General features: G+C 40.7%; 1 protein-coding gene across 2 annotated transcripts; it reads left to right on the top strand.

Moving 5' to 3' along the window:
* The first annotated feature begins 7665 nt into the window (after positions 1 to 7665).
* PIGA (phosphatidylinositol glycan anchor biosynthesis class A) lies at positions 7666 to 19266 on the top strand. 2 transcript variants are annotated; one of them, XM_061988562.1, is made up of 6 exons: positions 7666 to 7745; positions 8037 to 8701; positions 9258 to 9390; positions 11063 to 11195; positions 12578 to 12784; positions 16256 to 19266. In XM_061988562.1, the coding sequence occupies exons 2-6, from the start codon at positions 8050 to 8052 to the stop codon at positions 16496 to 16498; spliced, it is 1368 nt and encodes a 455-aa protein (XP_061844546.1). In that variant the 5' UTR covers positions 7666 to 7745; positions 8037 to 8049; the 3' UTR covers positions 16499 to 19266. The 2 variants fall into 2 exon arrangements, with proteins under 2 accessions (XP_061844546.1, XP_061844545.1); XM_061988561.1 differs by lacking the exon at positions 7666 to 7745 and having other exon boundaries at positions 7792 to 8701.
* Positions 19267 to 23531: the final 4265 nt, after the last annotated feature.

The raw sequence follows: 23531 nt of genomic DNA, 5'->3' as shown, positions 1-23531 counted from the left end.
TTGGAACCTCTTATGTTCCAGCTTGTACCCGTTGCCCCTTGTCCTATTATGGGACATCACTGACAAAAGCCTGGTTCCATTCTCCTGACACCCACCATTTATGTATTTGTAAAATCCCTGTGTGTAACAGGAATGAAGACACTTAAATAATTATTATTACTTCTAATTAAACACACATAAAGTTTAAAAAAAACATCAGCTTTTATCAGTGGTTAGCTTGCACTCAAATGTGCTTTTGCAGGGAGGGGGTAAAATAAGGTATACTGCATTTAAAAGAGTCAAGAAATCTTTATCTACTTGTAAAACATGTGCTTGACTTTAAAACAACAGAGGTGTGTGTGATCTTACAAAATGCCAGTGACGCTGAAGAAATTCAAGCACATCTAGGAAGCACTGCTACCATTTACTTCAAAAGCCACTGTATGTCATGTACTGTGACATTGCTCACAGCAAGCATTATTCATAGGAAGGCTGACAGACGATATATAAATCCTGTCATACTCATATACATTGTAAACATATAAATCTAGCTGTATCCTTTGGGCATCAACTCCAGCTGACTCTTAAGGTCCCTTTCTGTTTTCCAGACAAAAAAAAAAAAAGTGAAACTGCATGGTTTGGGGTTTTGTTTTGTTTGTTTTCTTGCACCACTGTAAGCCAGAAGTTATGCTATTGAAATCAAGAGTTATTATGCTTTACAGTAATGTTAAAAAAAAAAAGTAACTGAAAACCTTGAAAACCTAAAACAAAATTTGTGGGAGTTCCTTTGGCTGCCAGTTGTCTTTTTATTTTCTAAATAACTGATAAATGCAGTTCAATTTAAAATATAAAAGAGGTTGTCACCTCCTAATTCTGGACTCATTGAGTGAATTGGTTTCTCTGGAACTAGAGGGTGGTAGCCAGAAGAAATCAATCTATGTTTTCATTTATTACAGTCTACATTAAAAAGACAGTGAGGAGTTACAAATGATGCACTGCCATTCATTTTATTTCTGTCAGACTCCTATATCAGCAGTTACACAAAAACCTCAAAAAAACCTTTTCACTTGGGGAGGTGGGGAGAAAGTCTGTTTTAAATTAAGTTAAAACTGCTCCTTCAGCTAATGCAACAAAAAGTACATGAAAGGATGCTGTCAGGGCTTGGTCTGTATTTTGACTTCTGTGCCATTAACACCCTCCTTTGTTTTCGCTTTTATCATATTTTACTATGCTACTTAATGTGAAAGGTTGAGGTCCATGACTCAGCGTGAACTGCCTCTTTTCTTTAACATCAAAGGCTACCTCTAAAATGTTTATGGCTGAATAATCGATTTAATTCCAGTCTGCTTTAGTATATGCTAGACATTAAAAAAAATATAACAGTGGTTGTATAAAAAAATATCCAGTTATCGAGTGTGATTACAAATTCAGCATCAAGAAAAAGAAGGTAACAAAATAAGAAGCACTCCACCTAGTCTCCTGGTCCACTTGTTTTGCTGAATGGCATTTTTAGCTGGTGAAGACTGTCTCTCTAATGTGTGGCTTAGTATCACAGGTCCAGCTGATGCACGATACCTAGACTAACCCACCAACTTCTGTTCGGTGATTCACTGGCAAAGCACTTATCCAAAACTTTGCCTTGACCTCAGATCCCACTGTCTAAGCACACTCATGCGCCTCCTTTGCTCTTCTTTCTTTCTTGGGAAAGCTTTTCTTGCTCCCTATGAATGAGCTAACTATTCAGATTTGTATTTGGACACTCAAATTTGGTTTCATAGTGGTTACTTAGCTTTACTCCTCAGAATAAGGTGACCAACATGAGTGAAGAAACACAAAGGAAAGCTCAACATATTCACAAGAGCTATGCAATGCTTCTTATTGATATGGTCTCCATAAGAAACACCATATTTTCCTGTAGCTTGGTTACAAAGGCTTATCATGAAAAATCCCTTAAAGCCACACAGTCTCTCTTGATCTGCTGTTTCCCTGTGCATCCCATTTTAAAACTACCCACAGGTCACTCCTACATTTTTCATAGCTAATAATACATATGCATCTCTACCTGTTCTCCAGAGGTGAATCCTCATATAACCTCACTCTGCTCCTCATTAATTAAATTAAACTCAGAGCACCTCTTTCCAGTCTGTACAAAGGTTGAAATCTGTGGCTTCCGTTTCAAACCTCAACAAGGTTTTGTGTGCCTGGAAGCCTCCTGGAGTCTCGCCAATTCCAACAGTCAAATAAAAATTACTGCTTCCTCCATGGACCTTACATTTTTTTTTTTACCTTTAGATATTCCAGGCTACAATAACACTACCAATTTAAAGAAATACTTGTTTAATGGATTTAAAAGTATAAATACAATGAATTGTTCTTGCTTTACAGTTTAAATCTGGACAGAAACTATCAAAATATTGGACAGTTCATGTTTAGTTTTTATAAGAAACTCAGATTTCTTTTAATTCAAACTATGGAAAGCAGGCAGGTCCTAGACTAAACGGGTATTGTGAGCAGAGAACTGAGAGTATTTTGCATCCGCATCCCCACTACTTTAAGTTTCCAATAGCTCCATCTGCTGTTGACACCGCACATTTTTTTTCCCTCTACCAAGAAGTTCTCACACTAGTTTAACTTTCATTTAAACCCATTTTTGTTAGCATTTTCATACTGAAACTCATCCAAGAGTTCTGACACTTCGGCTTGTATTGACTCTGACATGAATTCCAGGATTTTTTAAAAGAGTTCATCAAGTACAGTCCTTAAAAGTGCAAAGAGAAGACTCCTAAGACAGGACTTCTAACACAGCTGATGTGTTCGTGCTAAAGCATTTCAATGTGGCCTCAAGGCTGTATAAGCAGAAATTTAGATCTGCAACTAAATACCAAAATCAAGTAAAGCTGAGGGAAAAAAAGACAAGAAAAAAATAAAATCAAGTCTAAGCTGGTCACCAGGCTACAGCTTCATAATAACTGATACCAAATCTGTATGTTATTGTGTATATCTCCTTTCATCCAGATCGATACAGGCAGAACTGCATTTCCACCAAATTAGTCAAGACGACTTGTTAGAGGTGATGCTAGCTGCAGGACAGGCATCCCTTAGGCCTGACAGTACAAAGGGAACAAGTCCTTCTGATGGATTTCAAGTGTCAGGGAGAGCACAGCCATTGCTTGGCAATGCCCCATTCGGAGAGCCTGAATGCACTCATCTGAGAAGGAAGAAGTCAGTCAGCTCCCAGGCTTTTTTGTAATAGCTGCTCTTGGCTGGGACCAGGAAGAACTCTGAGACTCCACGCTCAGGTGCCAAAATGGTCCCTGCATAAAAGAGGTGAATGACTTACACACAGGATGTGTAGAAGAGGCTTATTTACAGCAACTGCAAATGCACTGAGAACAGCTGTCCTTTATTGGTAAGGACTGAGATTTGACCTGTGTGTAAGCCCAGGGGACTGGAAGCCACTCCTGGCAGGAGTAACTATGACTGGGCTGGGCTCAGCTGCAGTGACCACACCTCCCTTCAGTCCCACTGCTGGAGGCCCTCCTGGGCAACCAAGTTGGTTGATGCCCCAGGCTTGGTAGTTAAAGCTACTTCCTCCCTACTGAAGGGAGGCATCACCAACCCATTAAATAGTACCATAATTTGGTGAAAACAACCCTGTTAACAGCAAATTATTCTGCCACAGATGAATTCCAACCTGCTTCGAAGGGAGATGGAACTGCAAAATTGAGAATTAACTTATTTTCTGGCATCTGAGAGAGAAACCTATCATAAAGAAACAACCACTTTTTACAGCTTGTATTTAATGGTACTTTCCTTCATGGATGGAAGTTTGTTCACCTTTCAACCTTTCAGCACAGTTTCTCCTTTCAAATTTTGCTTTCCTCCTCATATTGGAGCATAATTAATTGCAGCAGGATCAGAAACTAAAAACAATGTAGTTTTTCAAAGTGTGTTTGGGCTGTCTCTGGCTTCTTTCTTGCTTGGCCTTGCGCTATGCTTTCACCTATAGGCCACGATTCTCCATCCAGCAGTACTATTTTCCACTAACGTTCTCCATTTGGGGCTTCCAATGGTTTCTGCTTTCCTGAATTCAGGGAAAGAAAATATCCTTTTCTGAGAGATGGCTGTGAACTCTCATACCACAATTCCACATTGTGAGATTTCTTTCCCAGGAGCACTATGGCTCCTGTGCTGTGGCATTGGGCTCCAGAGCATCACTGCTTTGCAGCTCTGATGTGAACTGCTTTGTGAACAACTGATTGTGTGCTCTTGTCATTGAGTAATGCTTTGAAATAATTAATGTGCACGCTTTAAGCACATTGAGTGTAAATAAAGGCATTTGTTTGGTACTCCAGGTTATTACACACAGCAAAACCACTCTACCAGATGGGTTTTGATCAAGACAGGCATGCAACACGAGCAACGTCATTCACCAGGCTGGGGACAGATTGGCCAATTCTGCCTGAGACGAGGCCAAGAGTGAGATGACACAGCAGAGTACTCAGCAGAAATTTTTCCTGTGTTTTCAAGAACACTGAAATGGTCTCCTTGAGGCAAGGGGGCATCTGCTACCAGAGCAAAGACAAAGAAGTCTCTTTAAGTGTCCTCCATCTTCCCTCTCCATTAACTCGATTTATGAAGGTGCTTTAAGGAGCATTCGAGGGCCAGGCTTGGAAGCAGCAATTACTCTGCTGTCAGTAGTTTAATGTCTTTACTCTCTACGTATCCCATAGTCTCACTGTGACCTTGTACGTGCTTTAAATGACGGAGTGAATGCATTGAGTTCAGTCTTTTAGAAAGGAAGATTTTTTTTTATTGTCTTTTCAGCTGTTGGTTTCTTTGGAACAGCTTCACCTCAGATCAGGACAGGACAGACTTTGGATCTGCCCAGGATCACAGACAATTTTATGAATAAACAGAACAACAACACAGCCAGTGAACTCTGTGGCACCCCATACTTGTGAACCAGTCATGGAAAGACAATTTAGCAGCATCTTTGCCAGCTTCATGGTGACAAAGATTCTTTTCCTTTCCATTAAGGTTTTTCCTAGGCTCTTTGGCAGACAGATTTTTCAAGGTTGTTTGAACACAATAATGGGAGAAAGCTGCTAATACAGAGGGATGGAGTTAGACCACTGGCAGGTATAACATTAAGCAAAATCAGACACATTTAATGAAGAACACAGATGTCAGATCACCAAAGCTAACATGACGAGCCAAAGGCAGGAAGGCTTGGCTAAAATTTTGACCTCCTTCTGATACCAGACCTCACAGATTTCTCAAATACCCAAATCCCTATCCTCATTTGCTATTCTATAAAATCATGATCACATTGATGAGAGAATTGCAAGCAAAGGGTTAAAGGCATTTTAAAGCACCAGCACTCACTTATCTGTTGTGCAGACACCTGTTAGCAGGAGGCCTTTGAAGTCAGTCAGAGAAATGGCTGAGAGAGGGAGCCTTATGGTGGCAAGATAGTTTTGTTTTGGCTAGAAATTGTGTGACTGAGCAGAAAAACAACTTTATAACAGTTTCAGCACGGCCAAAGTGTTCAAAATAAGATAACTGCTTCATTTCTCTGTCATGTATATATGGAGTGTTCTTTCATTTTTCGGTGTGCACATTAGCTGGAGCCATCCCCATGCACCCAGCACTGCAACAGAGGAATGTCTGCTTCTTAATGCCACATTGCTCTTAAGGAGTTTACTCCCAATTTTGTTGACACCTCAGAAAGACATTCAAAGCCCACTGCCAGTTGCTAGGAAAGCCCCAAGTCCTCTCCAAAGTTCAGATAAATATAGAGGGACAAAAAAAAAAAAATCACAACTGCTGTGCCATAAGAAGAAGTTTCTGGGATGAAGTGGATCTATCCCATGGAAGGTTTTGTAGGTCAGTGCCAGTATTCTGATTTGCACAGTAGTTGTTCAGCATCAGTTCACGGAACATGTAAAGTCCCATTTCTTTTGCTGAAGAGAGAGGCTGGTATGTGATGTACCAGTTATGATTTCTCTTTGGATTTCTTAAGCTTGCATATCAAGAATTAGAGCTTCTCTAGACAGCACATGAAAAGAACTAGTCTTAAAAAACTAAAATCCTTTTCCAAATAATTAAAATGAAAAGTATTGTTTTTTCTTACAGCTACTATTGGAATAACTAGTATAGCTTGATTCTTCAGGGCAGCCTGATGCCAAGGGTGATCACCACTGCCATTTACCAGGGATCACATCATGGGGTGTTACAGCTGAGAACTTGCAAGTGCTTTCCTCTTTTTTTCCTGGCACTACCTTGGTATCTTTTCTTGGCTGTAATTTAAGGCAACTGCGTTATGCCCAGGCTGCAGTTTCTTCTGAGATCTAGAATCCCTACAGCCCACTGGCTCTCCATCTCTTCTTTCATAGCAGGATACCTGCTGTTGCAGGTGAGAAGCCTCCCCGTTTCCGGCCTCATACTCAGCTTCTCATCCTGAAATTCAAGTTCTTGCCACCCTGAAGGATCACCTCATGACGAAATCAGATTTGCCAATACCTGTCTTTGTGTTCCTGAACACATGAGAAAAATTCAAACAATGAGCACACTAACGTCTTTCAGTCCCCAAAATGAAGTGCGTGATTTCCTCCTTGGTCCTTTTTGGCACCAGCACCACCAAACCATGTGTGTCCAAGCTTCACCCTAGCCAAGAATCCAGCCAGCACTACAGTCTAGCTCAGCTTGTACTGTCACTCACAACACACACAAGAGTGATTGAAAAAAACTGAATCTGACAAAATTTGTTATCAGAAATCTTGGCAAGCAGTTGCCAAACACAACTCTGGGAACATACAGGAAAGGCATAAGCAACCGTAGCCTGATGAGGCGACACCCTTTTTGCCAGTCCGCAAGTGTCAGGCTGGGGCTGAATCTGCTAACAGCTGACTGCAAAGCTCTTTGAGAAGACCAGAAATACACAGCCAGGAGATGCCAGCCTGAGGTGTCCAGGCACGACTCACATGAACCAAATGTGTTGTTCACAGGTTTGAGCTCCCCAGCTGACTGTAAAAATCATGTTATTACTATTTTAACGTAGCGAGAACAAGCTTCTAGCACGTGCAAAAGACTTGAGAGCATTTCTGGACCTCGTGCCCCTGCTGAGCCAAAGCACGCACACCAAAGGAGCTTCTCCGCCGAGGGCAGGGCAAAGCCTTTGAACTTTTAAGGTAGTTCTATCACTTTCGAGTCTGCCGCTCACTTTCTTTTCATTCCTTTAGCCTACCCTTCCCACCGCAACGCCGTCGCAGGAGAATGGACACCCCACCGCCCCAGGACCGGGAATACGGTTAGGTAAGCGGTTAAGAGCCCCGGGCGAGGCCGAGGCGGGGCCTGAGAGGCGGCAGAAGCGGGGGCAGGGGCGGGACGCGGGGGCAGGGGCGGGACGCGGGGGCAGGGGCGGGACGCGGGGGTACGGGCGGAACGCGGGGGCAGGGGCGGGACGCGGGGGCACGAGCGGAACGCGGGGGCACGGGCGGAACGCGGGGGCACGGGCGGAACCCGTCCGCAGCGCGCAACGACGCCCGCCCCGCGTCCCTTCTCCCTCGGCCGCCGCCATTGGCACCCTCTTTTCCCGCGTGACGAGGCGCCGGGTGACGATTGGCCGCGGCGCGGCGCCGGGCGGAGGCGGGAGCTGCGTGCCGCGGGAAGGGGGCGGAGTAGTCGTGCGGTTTCCGTGGTGACAGGGCGGCCGGAAATGGGAAAGCGCCGGGAAGCGCCGGGGGAGCGCCGGCGGCCGGCAGGTACGTGCCCGCGCGGGCGCGCGCGCCCCCCTCCCCCCGACAACAACCTCTTCTCCCCCAGCCCCCCTCCCCCTACTCCCTCGAGGCGGCTGCTGGTTGCCCGGGTGACCGCCTTCTTAAAGGGCTCGCGGCGGCCGCCCCGCTCCGCCCGTTGCTGGCGCCGACGGGGGTCGCAGTGAAGCCTGCGCGGGAGGGATGGCCGGGCCCGACGGGGACGGTGGTGGTGAGGAGGCCGGGGGCACTCGCAAAGGGCCGCCGGCGAGTGACGGCGCCTTGTGGTTCCACCGGCAGGAGCGGGCCCGGGATGGAGGCTGGGGCCCCGGCGGGAGGGCCGCACAGCGTCTGCATGGTGTCGGACTTCTTCTACCCCAACATGGGGGGCGTGGAGAGCCACGTGTACCAACTGTCGCAGTGCCTGATCGAGCGTGGTCACAAGGTCCTGGTGGTCACCCACGCCTATGGCTGCCGGAAGGGTGTCCGCTACCTCACCAACGGCCTAAAAGTGTACTACTTGCCGCTCAAGGTGATGTACAACCAGTCCACAGCGACGACGCTCTTCCATAGCCTGCCCTTGCTCAGGTACATCTTTGTGCGGGAGAGGGTCACCGTCGTCCATGCCCACAGCTCCTTCTCCGCGATGGCCCACGATGCCCTGTTCCACGCCAAGACCATGGGGCTGCGGACAGTGTTCACGGACCATTCCCTTTTTGGGTTTGCTGATGTCAGCTCAGTGCTTACAAACAAACTTCTGACGGTGTCCCTGTGTGACACGAACCACATCATCTGCGTCTCCTACACAAGTAAGGAGAACACGGTGCTGCGTGCAGCTTTGGACCCACGGATAGTCTCTGTCATCCCCAATGCCGTCGATCCCACTGACTTCACTCCTGACCCATCGAGAAGGGATGGCAGTACAATAACGATTGTTGTTGTCAGCAGACTTGTTTACAGAAAAGGTAATGGGGGATAAAATGTAAGTTTATTCTGGTTATTTTTTTTTCTTTGGGATATAATAAGAAAAGTCTTGGTTAGGTACCACTGTATGTGATATATCATAGTATCTGATATGAATTGGATTTTTAAATGGAAGTTGTAAGGTGACAATTCTGAGCTTTTGTGTCCAGGCATTCAAGAATAAACGTGCATTTCAGTTGGTGAGTGTTGGGCTCAGAGGTATATTTCTGTTGTGATATTTAAAATACTGAAAAGTGAAGTTTGTGAAAACAAAAGGCTTGGCTTATATTGTGGCTATGATTCTGTCCATAAACTATATATTCTGTTACAAATGTTGTAACTATATTTAGTCAAGTAACAACAGCCTAAGTGATTTGGCTTTTTTCATATTTGTCTCCTGATAGATCACAAGTTGTTGGGTTTTTTTGAAGTTTGTATTCAGCAGTGTAACTGTCTTCAAGAGACTTTTTTCATCTCGCAGTTGTAGCTGTAGGCTACATTGTGATAATTTCTAAAATCAAATGCAGTAACGTCTTGCCCTATATTTTTTACTCTTAGGTATAGACTTGCTTAGTGGTATAATTCCTGAGCTCTGTCAGAAATATCCACAGTTACATTTCTTAGTTGGAGGAGAAGGACCGAAACGAATTGTACTGGAAGAAGTCCGGGAAAGATACCAGCTACATGACAGGTTTGTTCTGTGCATGTCTATGATCTTTCAGTGTACTTTAGGGGTAGGGAAGACAACAACAGTGCTTTTTTCTGCCTGCCACCCTTCTGTCCCCAAAAACTTGAAGCTGGAGAAGATAAAAACTGTTGAAGGCAAGACAGATAGACCAGACAGAAGACTGACAGACCTGGACTGCAAGTTACTTAATAGAAATAGACCGTGTATGAACCTTCACTTGAGTCGAAGAAGAGCTGACTTAAGCATAAATTAGTTTTATTCCTCTCTGAAACTGTAATGCTCAGATCCCATATTACCATATGGGATAAGGTGTTAGGCAGGTAGTTGATGTCACTGTTGCTTGGTGAGAGTGTCTGCTAGAAATTTATTTCATTATTTCAGTGTGAAATTTCTCAGGTTAATGGTTACCTAGCGTGTCTTCTTGTATTGCTGGAAATGTGTTCCCTGGTGCTACTGCGTTGCCAACATGTTTCTGTGATGCATATGCTTTTGAGTATATCTTTGGGTTTTTCTTGTTGTTCGAAGACAGTTTTATGTGGCATGGACAAGTTTCTAAATTTTCTATTTCCTTTCCTCTGTTTCCTGTTGCCTTTTCTGCACTTCAGTCAGTGATTCCTCTGATAAAATTGTTTGTTGGTATCATTCTTATTTTGTAGTTTTCAGTTTCACAGTATCTCTCCAAAATAATAGGGCTTGATGATTGTGTCCTAAATACATTTTTTTCCCTCCCCGCCCAAGGCTGAAATTTATCAGACTTCACATTGAGGGTTCAGATAATACATCTAAACACAGAAAGGATTACAAATCTTAATTATTTAAGATTAAGTATTAATTCATCTGGACTACTGTGTCCAGTTTTGGGCTCCTCAGCTCAAGAGGGACAGGGAACTTCTGGAGAGAGTCCAGTGCAGGGCCATCAAGATGATCAGGGGACTGGAGCATCTTCCTTATGAGGAAGGACTGTGGTACCTGGGGTTATTTAGTCTGGATAAGAGGAGACTGCAGGGAGATCTCATTAATATTTACAAGTATCTGAATGGTGGTTGTCAGGAGGCTGGGACATCACTTTTTTCTATTGTATCTAGTGGCTTGACAAGGGGTAATGGGTTGAGGCTGGAATACAAAAAGTTCCATTTAAACATGAGAAAAAACTATTTTACTGTGAGGGTGAGGGGGCCCTGGCACAGGCTGCCCAGGGAGGGTGTGATGTCTCCTCCTCTGGAGGTCTTCAAGGCCCATCTGGATGCATTCCTATGTGATCTGATCTAGGTGAACCTGCTTCTGCAGGGAGGTTGAACTAGGTGATCTCTAAAGGTCCCTTCCAACCATCATTCTATGATCTTTTATTTAAGAAGCCATGTTCTTGTACAGAACTAAAAAGCTCAGTAGCAGTGTTTTGAAGGCATTTGTTATTACAACAAAGAGTAGCTTCTGCCCTTTTATAACTTTGTTTTCAGAAGATTTTTTTAGTGTGAAAATAAGTAAGAGAGTCTTCTAGTTCTTCATTACTGGGAATACTTAGAGGAAATAGAACAAAGGTGTCTGTGTTTCTTCTCTTGTGATAGAAGTCTGAACTATTAGTACATTTTTCAGAATATATGCAACACTCTAAAGTGTTATTACAGCCCAAAGCTAGTGAGTTTGTTTGTTTAGATTTTTTTTTTCTTCTATACAGGGTACGTCTCCTAGGAGCCTTGGAACACCAGGATGTGAGAAATGTTCTAGTCCAGGGGCACATTTTTCTCAACACTTCCCTCACTGAGGCCTTCTGTATGGCGATTGTGGAAGCAGCAAGCTGTGGTTTACAGGTAAAAAAGAAAAAGAATTATAAAATGTCAACTATCTGATGCATGTATCCATTTTAAATGAAGTTCATGATTAAATAATATGGCTTGTAACATTTGATTTCATCTGAGGCTCTGCATTTACAAAGGTGAGTAAATATTATCCCCATTTACAGATCACCTGGAAGCTGAGACAGAAGAGTTAACTGAAACTGCTTAAGCTCCCAGAAGAAACTTGTGCAGAATTGGGAATAACATGTAGATCTGCTACCTCTCAGTTTTCTGAACTAACCAGCCTGCCTCTTCAAAATGCTATTTTGTATGTACTCCTTTAAAGAGTTTTGGGGTAGTTGATCTTCATGAAGATTTATTTTGACACTAATTTAAGAGGAGCTGCATAAAAGTGGCTCATGAGCATGGGTGACTGGCCAGTCAGGCGTATTGAATTACCAGATTAAACCACTGTACTGGAACTCTTTTCTTCCTGCACCAAGAACTGACATTTGTTTTCTTAGATTGACTGAGGGTATGTTTGTATTACTGTGTGGGCATTCACGATAAGAGTTGGAGAGAGACAAAACAGTAAAAGCCTTTTCTGGCTCATTTACAACTCAGACTGACAACTCAAAGAAAAAATTTAAATCAACAGAAACAAAGAACTTAGCTTCTCACATTAAAGTATAAATAAACCTTTTTATAAAAGGCAGATGAATAAGAGTATATAAGAAGTACAGAAAATGAAAGAGGCTGTTTCTTACTTTTTATACCAGTATTCTTTCACAATAGTTGCTACATAGTTGTAGTCATTCTGTGTCATCTGTGTTCCTCTCTAGGGGTGGGGAAGTTCTGCAGTTTTCTTATTGCCTGCTGTTTAGATTTGATTGCATAACACAAATTGTAGTAGTTTGTGATTCAGAGAAAAAACATAACTTCTGAATAATTTTTTTAGATGTTCAGTAGCTTAGAAAACATAAACTGAAGGCAGATATGGTAAGACCATCCTCAAGTAGAGATAACAGTTTTCTTGGTGACTGTGGAGAGAAAGTCCAAAATCTGGTTAGACGGATTTAGTTGTATACTGTTACAAACACTTTTAGGAAAGATGTCTCATAAACCACTCATTAGACTAACTCTTCTGTTTTATCATGCTGCCAAAAATTTATTCTGAACATGATTAAAGGTGAACTGCTATGCTAGACCTTTAGGCTAGAACTTTAGTTAACATACAGGTAAAATTCCCAGTGCATGGTATCAGTCTTTGCTTTCATGGCAACTACTCACTGTATTTTTAGTTTATTTTTTTTCCCCTGTTCTTCAGTGCTGCATCTAAACAGTCTAATGGCAATGTCATCACTCAATTATATTTTTATGCGGCATGTATGCTATTTCTTTTGTTTCTTTCACAGGTGGTGAGTACAAGAGTTGGCGGGATTCCTGAGGTGCTTCCAGAAAATCTCATCATTTTATGTGAACCCTCCGTGAAATCGTTGTGTGATGGTTTAGAAAAAGCTATTGCCCAGCTCAGATCAGGAACACTACCATCTCCAGAAACTGTCCATAATAAAGTAAAGACATTTTATACATGGAGAAATGTAGCAAAGAGAACTGAGAAAGTAAGTATAACCACTTCTTTTATGGTCCCTGAAAGTATGTTTCTGAAACATCTGCTTCTTTGAAAGATTACTATGCACATTCTATGTTTAATCTTTCAGTGCAATTTTTCAGTGTGTTTCTTGACATGCCTACATGGTTTTAAAAGGTTCAGAAAATACTTTTTTTTTTCACCAAATACATCCCCAGATAGGTGTAGGGTTTTTTTTTGTTGGTATTTCTTTTATGCCATAAATGCTGTTAAATATTCTGAAGAGCAGCCTAGCTCTTTAGTTACATTTCTACTGGTATATTTTTTTTCCAGTCTTCACCTTAACTAATTTTCTGGCATAACTGAAAAATGTGCCCTATAAGATGTATGAAAAGGAAAAGGCAGAGTTCTTGATGAAGTTTTGTCTGCCACAGGCTGACAGGTGGTTTAAAATTATAAGAAGTAGTTCAATGCTGGTAGACTGAGCATAGCTGAGTTTATATAAGCTATGGATGGATTGAAAACATAAAATGTATTGAAAACATGAAAATAAATCATCAGTTTTGAAATGGTGTTTCAGAATTAGAACTGCACTTCAGCATAAAAACTCTGCCATTGGTGGAAAATGTTAACTGCAATAGTGCAGTAGCATCTGTGGAGATATATTGCTTCCAACTTCAGCCCCTATAGTTTAGGCAAGAGCTTAGCCGAATCATGTACCTCTTAACTATGTTGTAGTGTACTCATATGTCTCTTAAGTCTCCTTGAAGTGTCACGTAGAACCAGTTTATTTTATTGTTTTCAAGCACTATCAGTGCAATTAATTTTATGTTTGTAAAATTCTGTTTGTAGGATAGATGAAGCCTCATTGGAGTTGTACCTTGCAAGGGAGGTCAAGGACAACAAGAAGGGCTTCTTCAAATATGTTGCAGATAAAACTAATGCTAGAGGCAATGTAGACCCACTGTTGAATGAGGCAGATGCCCCGGTGACAGAGGATACAGAGATGGCAGAAAATTTCTTCTTTGTCCCTTCTGTACTGCTGGAAACTGTCCTCAGGAGCCTCAGACTCCAGAGGAAGTCAGATTAAAGTAGGATTTTTGTTTGGTTGATGAGGACTGGATTAAGGATCAGTTGAGCAGTCTGGATGTGCATAAATCCATGGACCCCAATGGGCTGCACCCACGAGTGCTGAGGGTGGTGGCAGAAGGAGGAGCTGGGTAACTACAGTCTGGTCAGCCTCATGTCCATCCCTGGAAAGGTGATGGAATGACTTATCCTGGGTGCTGTCTCCAGGCATTTAAAGGACAAGAGGGTCATTACAAGCAGTCAATGTGGTTTTAACAAGTGGAAGTCATGTTTGACCAACCTGGTAGCCTTTTATGAAGATGTAACCAGGTGGGTAGATGGTGGTAGCGCAGTGGATGTGGTTTATCTTGATTTCAGTAAAGCATTTGACACAGTCTCACACAGCATCCTCCCAGCAAAACTGAGAAGGTGTGGGCTGGATGATCAGGTAGTGAGGTGGATTGTTAACTGGTTGAAGGGAGGAAGGCAGAGAGTTGTGATCAATGAGGCAGGGTCTAGTTGGAGGCCTGTGCCTCAGGGGTCAGTGCTGGGAACAGTACTGTTCAATATCTTCATTAATGATCTTGATGAGAGAACAGAGGGCACTGTCAGCAAGTTTGCTGATGATACTAAACTGAGGGAAGTGGCTGACACATCAGAAAGCTGTACTGCCATCCAGCGAGACCTGGACAGGCTGGAGGGTTGGGTGTGGAGAAATCTAATGAAATTCAACAAGGGCATGTGTAGAGTCTTGCATCTGAGAAAGAATAATCCCATATACCAGCACAGGCTGGGGAATGAACTGTTAGAGAGTAGTGTAGGGGGAAGGGACCTGGGGGTCTTGGTGTACAGCAGGATGAGCATGAGCCAGCAATGTGCCCTCGTGGCCAAGAAGGCCAATGGCATCCTGGGGTGTATTAGAAGGGCTGTGGACAGTAGGTCGAGAGAGATTCTCCTCCCTCTCTACTCTGCCCTTGTGAGACCACATCCTGGAATATTTTGTCCTGTTTTGGGCCCCTCGGTTCAAGGACAGGGAGCTGCTGGAGAGAGTTTGGTGCAGGGCCACCAAATGATGAAGGGAGTGGAGCACCTCCCTTATGTTGAAAGGCTGAGAGAGATGGGACTCTTCAGCTTGGAGGAGACTGAGGGGTGACCTCATTATTATTTCAAAATATATAAAGGGTGAGTGTCAGGAGGATGAAGCCAGGCTGTTCTCAATGATGTCCAATGATAGGACAAGGAACAATGAGTATAAGCTGGAATACAAGAGGTTCCAAAGAAATGCAAGGAAGAATTTCTTCACTGTGAGGGTGACAGAGCACTGGAACAGGCTGCCTAGGTGGGTAGTTGAGTCTCCTTCTTTGCGGATATTCAGAACCCACCTGGACGAGTTCCTGTGTGACCTACTCTAGGAGGTCCTGTTCTGGCAGGGAGGTTGGACTAGATGATCATTCAAGGTCTTTTCTAACCCTTGAGATTCTGTGATTCTGTAATTTAAATACTTGCAGTTACAAAAAAAGCTTTTGTAAAAGTTAGTCTAGATTCCTGTTTCCTTTATAATCCTTTCTTTAAAAAATCCCCAAAACTCTGAAGGCAAATGATGGTATAATTGCAAGAAATATACATGGAACTTCCATTGTATGAAAGATGATTGTTAGCTCATTGTTAAGTTACCCACAGGATGAAGTCTGGAATGCTCTCAAGGTAAAAAACTATGTATCCTTTAAGCCTTTTTTGAGGTTATATGTAGTGGGTATTTATGTTTCCGTTCTATGAAACATGGAGTATAGTTTTACATTTCACTTTTGTGGTTGGGGTTAATATTAAGTGACTAGTACCATGCATTTATGTTTTTCACATCCACTGAACTTTAAGAATTTTACAGAGAATTACTATTGTTTCCTTAAATAAAGATCAGTGTCATATTAGGATTTGTTTAATTGTTCAAATATAGAGATTTGGAAGATTTACAACTCATCTAAGAGTTTGTCTGTCTTTATGTTGAAAATGTAGTAATTGCATGTTCAGTCTCTTTTCCTATGACTGATGTGAATATGAGATTAGAACCCATTCCTATTATAACACCAACCCTTTCTATATATAATGAGAGATAAATTAAGCAGCCTTTTTATTTAATGAAATGCTCTTGAGGTCTGTGGAAAAATAAAAAAACAACCAAAACAACCTAACCCCAACAACAAAACCCCAAAAAACTCCATTTATTTTCCTTAAATAAATTAATAGCAGTTCTAGAACAATGCTTAAAAATCAACATTTAAAATCTGCAAAGCTTTTTTTGGGCAGTGATATTTGTCTCATCTATTAGTTAAGAACAGATCATATATTTTGCATACTGATAACAAAGTACTGCTTGATTTTTGAGATAGAAGCAACATCAGTTTAAGATCTTACTTTCTTTCTCTTCTCCATTTAGGTGTATGACAGGGTTGCAGGTGAAGTGGTTTTACCAATGGATGAGCGACTTAACAGACTAATGTCTCACTGTGGCCCAGTGACTGGGTATATTTTTGCTCTTCTTGCTGTTCTGAACTTCCTTTTCTTAGCATTTCTGAGGTGGATGACTCCAGATTCCATTATTGATGTTGCAATGGATGCCACAGGACCTAAAGGTGCATGGACTAAACAGTATTTTTTGAGGAAAAAAGAGAAGAGTTAAAGAACAACTTCCAAGCTCTTGAAATGCTCAAATGGAGAGGAAAGAATACATCAGTTGCTAAAGGTTTTAATGCTTACTGATAGAGACATTAGTCTTAAAACTCTTCAATCTCTTTCTGAAGTTCTTGGAAAGAAACTTTGTTAAATGTGCTACCTCAATTTAGGATTATGTTTTAATTTAGTTTTAAATTCATGCAAATGTATGGACATCTCTTTTGCACTTAAAGCTGTGAGGAGGATATTACTTTTTATATGTCAAAAGCCTTTGAAACAAAAATACAAGATTTTTCGTGACAACTTGAATATTACAGAAAGTGACTATAAGCTTCAGTGATGTTTGGGAAAGCAAACCATAAAGATGATTAGCTTACAGTAGTCCCTGCTAGTTCCTGATTTTTACTGTGATTTTCTTAATTTGGAGAATTATTTAAAAAATGAAAAACCCAAACCCACACCTATTCTCTCCTAACAAGAAAATGGCACTTCAAATTAGTCATGAAGCCCTTTATCCTGAAAATCTCAGAGACTTAGTTCTAGCAGCTTTGTCCCAGTGACAGTGTTTTGCCTGCATAGCATTATTATTTTGGAGTTCTTCCCTAGTCAAATTGTGTCATCCTGTTGCTCAGTCAAAACTCTGTAATGAATTTTTTTATATTTTCAGAGGTGCTAAATTTTTCCTGTTCATGTGTGGAAGTCATGTAAAGCTTATGGCATTTTTGTAAACTACATAGATGAAGAAACTCTATAATTTAGAGACAATACAGCCTTTTTAAACAGCTCAGGCCTGAAAATTCCTCCAGCAGACTATGCCAAAGCGTGAAGTAACATGTGTGTACGTGTATGCACATGGGGGAGAGAAATCTATGAAGGGCTTAACAAGCACCATCGTGCTTGCTCACTCTCTTCCCTCCCATCCCCGCCTTATTGTTCTTTCTTTAAAAAAAAAACTTTCTCCTTTCTCTTACTTGTGACCAAAATGGCATCTCAGTCTGTCTCTGGGAGGGACAGTGTTCAGTGTCTGTGATTTCACTTAGACCACATCAGAGACACTGTCAGGAAGGTTCTGTAAGTGAAATTTGGAGAAAGTGTTCCTTAAATAGAAATAGCCAATAGATATTCTTTTCATGGAGAGGAAAATAAGAGAAAAAAGCAAATTCCTCCTTATGTATGTTGTCACTCCTAAGTAATGTATACCTGAGACAACAGGCAGCACAACGTGAGAGGAGAGATTTGTCACATTTTTGTAAACCACCTCTAAAAATGCCCCCTGCCTAATGAAAATGGTTAATTTCTTTTTCAAGCATCACTTAAGACTAAAAAATGTTACTGATTTTGTGGCTGAGTATTATGTAGTGTTGGACACTGTATTAGTATTAAAACTGTGCAATATGAAAATACTGTTTCCAAACCCGTAAAGAGCAGTATTTAAAACACAACTTCTGCCATTATCTTCTTGTTTGCGTAGACATGTAGTTACCCTAACATCGGGTGGTTTATAATTTCATTGGACATATTTTCATGAAAGACAAAGGCCATGTCAAATAAACACCATATACAAAGTCTATTTTCTTTTACTAAAAATTTTAGCCTTTGATATGTAGCATATACTATGCCTTGAATTACAATTTGAGTTTTTCAAACTACATTAAAACTGCATGGAGGTCAGCTAAAATGGTGCCATACAGATTATGGATAAATGGGTAGAGTTAAGGTAGTATTTTACTTTTAAAAGTTATTGTTGTGGGGTTTTTTTTCCCTCAAACATTCAAATAACAACTTTTTTAAAACACTGATTATCATTCCATGGAGATGTGGGGTTTTTATATATATATGGTTTATGGTTTATTTCTTTTTGGTTTACTGCAACATTTACAGACATAAGTGAAGTTTTCAGCAGGATTGTGGGAACCTATTCAGAATAGTTCTCTCTTTTCTTTTGTGGAACATTGTATACTCATGAATAATGGAAAAAACCCCTTGTTATACTCTTCTTTACAAGACAAGTTTACAGTTTATCTAACATTTTCTTTACCTTTCCATAAAAAAACATGTATTTTTCATTAATATGTGGGAACAATACAATTAGAAAGTACAGAAATATACTCCATCTTGTTGCTTCCCATCACTGATGATTGGACTTCTTGTGTCAGTGATGATTATTAACAAACGTTCTGCACAAGCTGCCACAAAAATTTAATCTAGAACTGGATTAACTACAGGTATCTTGTCCCTGAAGTAACACAACTTGTCTTGTGGGACTGATTCACTAACCAACCTTGTGCAATGGAGTATGGGATGACGTCACTGAATCACTTACAGTTTTAAAAAGCATGAGTGGGTGAAAGGAAAAAGTATTAATAAAATCATCTCAATAATGAGCCAAACAAATAATGACTTTATTTAGAAATGAATAACTATTTTAAGAAAAATCTAAACTGTTTCAGTTGTGCTTGTAGATAACATTGGGACTCACATGGAAGGTCCTTCCACTTTCATGGAAGGGACCTGCAATGAAATTCCATCTGGCTGGCACAATTATTTCCAATACAGTACATGCAAACACTGTGAATTAAAGTATAAAGAGCATCTCAGTAATTGAAAGTTGTGTATTAAACCAGAACAAATGTCAAGTAAAGTACGAATGTAAGATTTGTCTTTCAGGTTGTGTTTTAGTGGCTATGGATAGATCTGTAAGAAGGTAAATACACTGTAATGTACTTATTTTTGTGGTCAAGTTTTTCTGCATCATTTTAAAATAAACTTATTTTTTTCCCCTTTTGATACTTATTTCTCTTTGCTAGTCTTTTTTCCCTGTATGCTTAGGCTTATAAACAAATAATTGTTAAAGTGCATCTTTTTTATGGTCCCTTAAAAGACAGACTCTATGAAAATAGGTATAAGACCAATCAATCTCAGAAGAAAAAGGGTTTACAATCTTTTTTAAAAAAAGTTTGATTTGCTATCTGCTCTCATATTTGCTGTACATCTTTTGTGGCACTCAGTAAGTCGTACATTGACTTCCACAGCTTTTCCTGATTACTTGAGCATTGACATAATCAGATAAAATGGAGATATTTTTGTTAAGAGAACAAAACTAAAGGCAAGATGCAGTTCTACATCTGAATTTGCCGTTGTACGGCAATTATGCTTTTTTTTTCTTGTATACTTAACAGGTAGATTGGATTGGGTTTAGATTCCAACTTACTTCAACACTGGCATAACTCTGGAGATGGTGTTTGTGTGGAATGCGTTGAACTTTGCCCATGCATAAGCTAATTGTGTAGCACACACTAGTTCTTTAAGCTGACTGTTGAAGCAGGCAGGACTGCTGACATGAATGAGAGAAGGAGCCTGGAGAGGGGGCAGGGAAATGAGCTGCCTGCTGGAATTTGCTGGCTTCCTGCCTGGGCAACAGCAGAAGTTTAGATAACCAGACCATACGTGTTGCAATGGGTGGTGGATAGGTGAGGTGAATCCCTGTTTGTTTGAGAGCAACCAGTGAGTCACAACATACATCGCTTTTCAAAAGCAGGAGTGTTGCAAGAGTGCTGACTTAAGGATGGAAATGAGGCAAGGCTCATATGGTGAGTAGTGTCATTTAACAGATCGAACTGGGACAAAATGTAGCTAGGTACTCCATATATCTCTGTTCTGATACCTTCCCTCCTGTCTTTTTTTTTTTTTCTTCAGTTGTCTCACTTTGAATATATTTGATATTCAAACTCTCAATGATACACGTCAGAAATACACTACTGTAGTTCAAAGACTGTCTAGCAGAACAATAGACCAAATTCTTTGAGATGAGCATCCCTCTCATCTTTATTTCCTTGACAAATTCTTCAGATCACATCTGACATTTCTCTCTGTTGGCTAAAGTTAAGATGAGCTGTAGTGAAAATGAGTTGTCTTCTAAGCTGGACTGCCTGTTGTGCTTATTTCTTGCCTCTTTGTAAAGTAGAGATATATAAATATTAGCTTTCCAGTTCTTTGGAAAATCTAGCTAATCTATTCATTAACCATCTCACAACTTTATTGAAGTATTAATATATTTTCTGGATATTTTGATTTGACAAGTTAGTAATTACTGTAACTTAAATCTGGAGTGATTCTTGGAGTAGTTTGCAATAGTTCTCAATAAGGCATGTTTTTTTCTAGAGGGCTGACTTGTTCAGTCTCTCGATGGAGTTGCATAATCCATCTCATGCAGTTCTCAACAACACTGCTCAAAACAGCAGGAAGCAGGAAAGATGAGATTCTTGTTTCAGTGATGTCATTGCCCTCATGTTGTATCTGTTCTCATGCCTACATTATGTTACTCACTTTTCTTTAGTTTTGGAAATATCAGATGTTTCCAAGTGATTGCACCAGGTCTTTCAACAGCTTACCTATCACCTTTACCAGCTGCCCAACTGTCTTCCCACTAATGATTCTTCTGAATCTACCACAGTAATTTTCCTAGTGTTCTTGTGCACTAAGAAATTAGGAGATTACATGGGCTTTTCTAAAATGACCTCATGATCTAAATAAAAATCTTAAGTTGTCTTGTTCTGAAGCTAGGGGGCTGATTTTGCTACTATGTAAACGGAGCTTTTCCTTCCGGAAGAGTCACCTTCCCCTGAGTGCTTCCAAGTGGTTAAATGGTTTTTTTGATCACTTGGAGACCTCTTCATTTTTATTGGATTTTCACCTTCCTTTTGGGATAAGAGAATTTCAGTGGAAGTCATCTAATCTCCTGTTTCTTGGATTTTTCTGATGATCGTGGGCTTGTACAATTTTACTTACTCTCTGGGAGGCTGATTAGGAAAGAAGATCCATGGATCTCAACCAAAAGTCTGGTTTTTGGTCTTTCTCTTAAGAGGTGCTGTTCCTTGTTTCTTACATTCTGTTGAATGCCAGTTTTGTAGATCCTACATGAAAAGGATTCCTCCATCGTTTAGGCTGACCTTTTATTTTTAATGATCTTTTTTTTTTCTATTTGTCCTTTTTCTCTGCAGCTTATATTCCATTCTTTATACATTTTGCTATTCTGGCTTCAGAAGGAATGTTTTCATGATCTCTTATTTTTCTAGGGCTAACTGATTGTCCCTTTTTTATTCACCTTTGCTTGCTATTTTCTCCTTTTTATTTCCCTGTTGAGCAAACTTCACTGTTTTCCTCTGATTCCTTATCTGAGCTTCTCTTGCCATGTAATCTGTGTCTTCAGCTGTTTTACTGTGGTCCCAAAAAATTGGGGGTTCCTCACCCAGTGTGCAGATGCCAATTCACATACAAGGATGGAGTTATCAACTTCAGTTCCCTCCTTCTGAGATTTTTTTCAAACAGTCAAAACTTTTAAAACAACCAGTTATCCCAAGTATTGTCAACACTGCAATCAAGATAAAATTTTTATCTATTTTTCTTTCAGTTGTCTCATTCTTCTAGGTTCAAATGTAGATTGGATCTGCTAGTTGAAAGAAGAAGACAGGGGTATCGAATGGCTGCAGCTTCCTCTGGTTTAAATACTTAATGCAGAGAGAATAAAATCTGTGAAAGAGAGATTAAATACCCTTTAACTGTTTCCTGACCTCTAATATGCATCTGATCTTCCTTTATTGTGATTACATTAGCAGGATATGATTTTCCATCCATTCAAAAGGACTGACATTTTTCTTAATCCTCAGGGTGGTCTTGATCCTCAGTTAAGCCAAAGGCAAAGCCTCCACCCATTTAATATGAGCCTCCTGACATAATTTGGAAATTTGTCTTTTTAGTGTCTGATTCATTCATTCCAGTTTTCCACCAGATTGGGGACTCCAAGGTATATGGAGGTAGCATTTTATCTTTAAGATCTTAGGCACTCCCTGTACCACCTCAGCCACAAAGTGAGGCCTGTTGTTTGGTGATACCCTTTCTGGAATACCAAATCTAGGAATTCCTTTTAACATTACTTTAATTACTTTTCTTACCTTCTTAGTGCAGCAGGGGAAAGCTTCCGGCCAACTAGAAAAACTATCTACTAAAACCAGGAAATACTTACCCTAGTTACATCTTGGTATCTCAGACAAATCTATTTGCCAGTATTCCCTTGGTATTATTCCTTGCTTACATTTCTTTCTATTGGATTCTTTTCTGGTTTTGAGTGACAGACACAGCATGCTGGACGTTTCTTCAACACTGTCTACAATAGTCTGCATTTTTGGTCTTATCTTACCAGCAAGAACTAATATATCAAAACCTATATGTGTTTCTTGGTGTAATTTTATCAATACAAATTCCTCTATTCTTTCAAGAACGAGGAAGAGTTGCTGCAGGGATGTTTCCCATCATCCTTGAACAGTTTTAATATAGACCAGTTGCTTAGCTAGGTAGTCTTTTACTGTATGTTGTGTTGGAGTCAAATCTAGGTGATATCCAGGTATTAAAGCTCCTTTCATATTTGGGTTTCTTAGAGTTGCTTCTTTCACAGCCACATCTGCTTTCTGTTTTCCTTTGATTATTTTCTTTCTGATGTGCCCTGCAGTGTATCACTGCAACTTTCTTTGTAGTACAGCTTGTAACAATTTCATAATTTCAGATCCATGTTGAACAGGAGTTCCTTGAGAAATTAAAAGCTCTTTTCAAATTGCCCCATAGAATGGTAGGGGCTGGAAGGGACCTTTAGAGATCATCTAGTCCAACCCCCCTGCAGAAGCAGGTCCACCTAGATCAGGTCACACAGGATTGTGTCCAGGCGGGTCTTGAAGACCTCCAGAGAAGGAGACTCCACACCCTCCCTGGGCAGCCTGTGCCAGGGCTCTGTCACTCTCACAGTGAAATAGTGTTTTCTTATATTAAATGGAACTTTTGTGTTCCAGCTTCATCCCATTACCCCTTGTCCTGTTGCTAGATATCATCAAAAAAAGGGATGCTCCAACCTCCTATTTGTAAATATGAATGAGATCCCTCTTCAGTCTCCTCTTTTCTAGACTAAACAACCCCAGTTTCTGCAACTTTTCCTCGTATGAAAGATGTTCCAGTACTCTGATCATCTTGGTGGCCCTGTGCTGGACTCTCTC

The sequence above is a fragment of the Colius striatus genome, chromosome 1 (genome assembly GCF_028858725.1).
Source record: "Colius striatus isolate bColStr4 chromosome 1, bColStr4.1.hap1, whole genome shotgun sequence".
Lineage (NCBI taxonomy): Eukaryota > Metazoa > Chordata > Aves > Coliiformes > Coliidae > Colius > Colius striatus.
The sequence above is the reverse complement of the archived record's forward strand: the minus strand, read 5'-3'. Positions and strand labels throughout refer to the sequence as shown.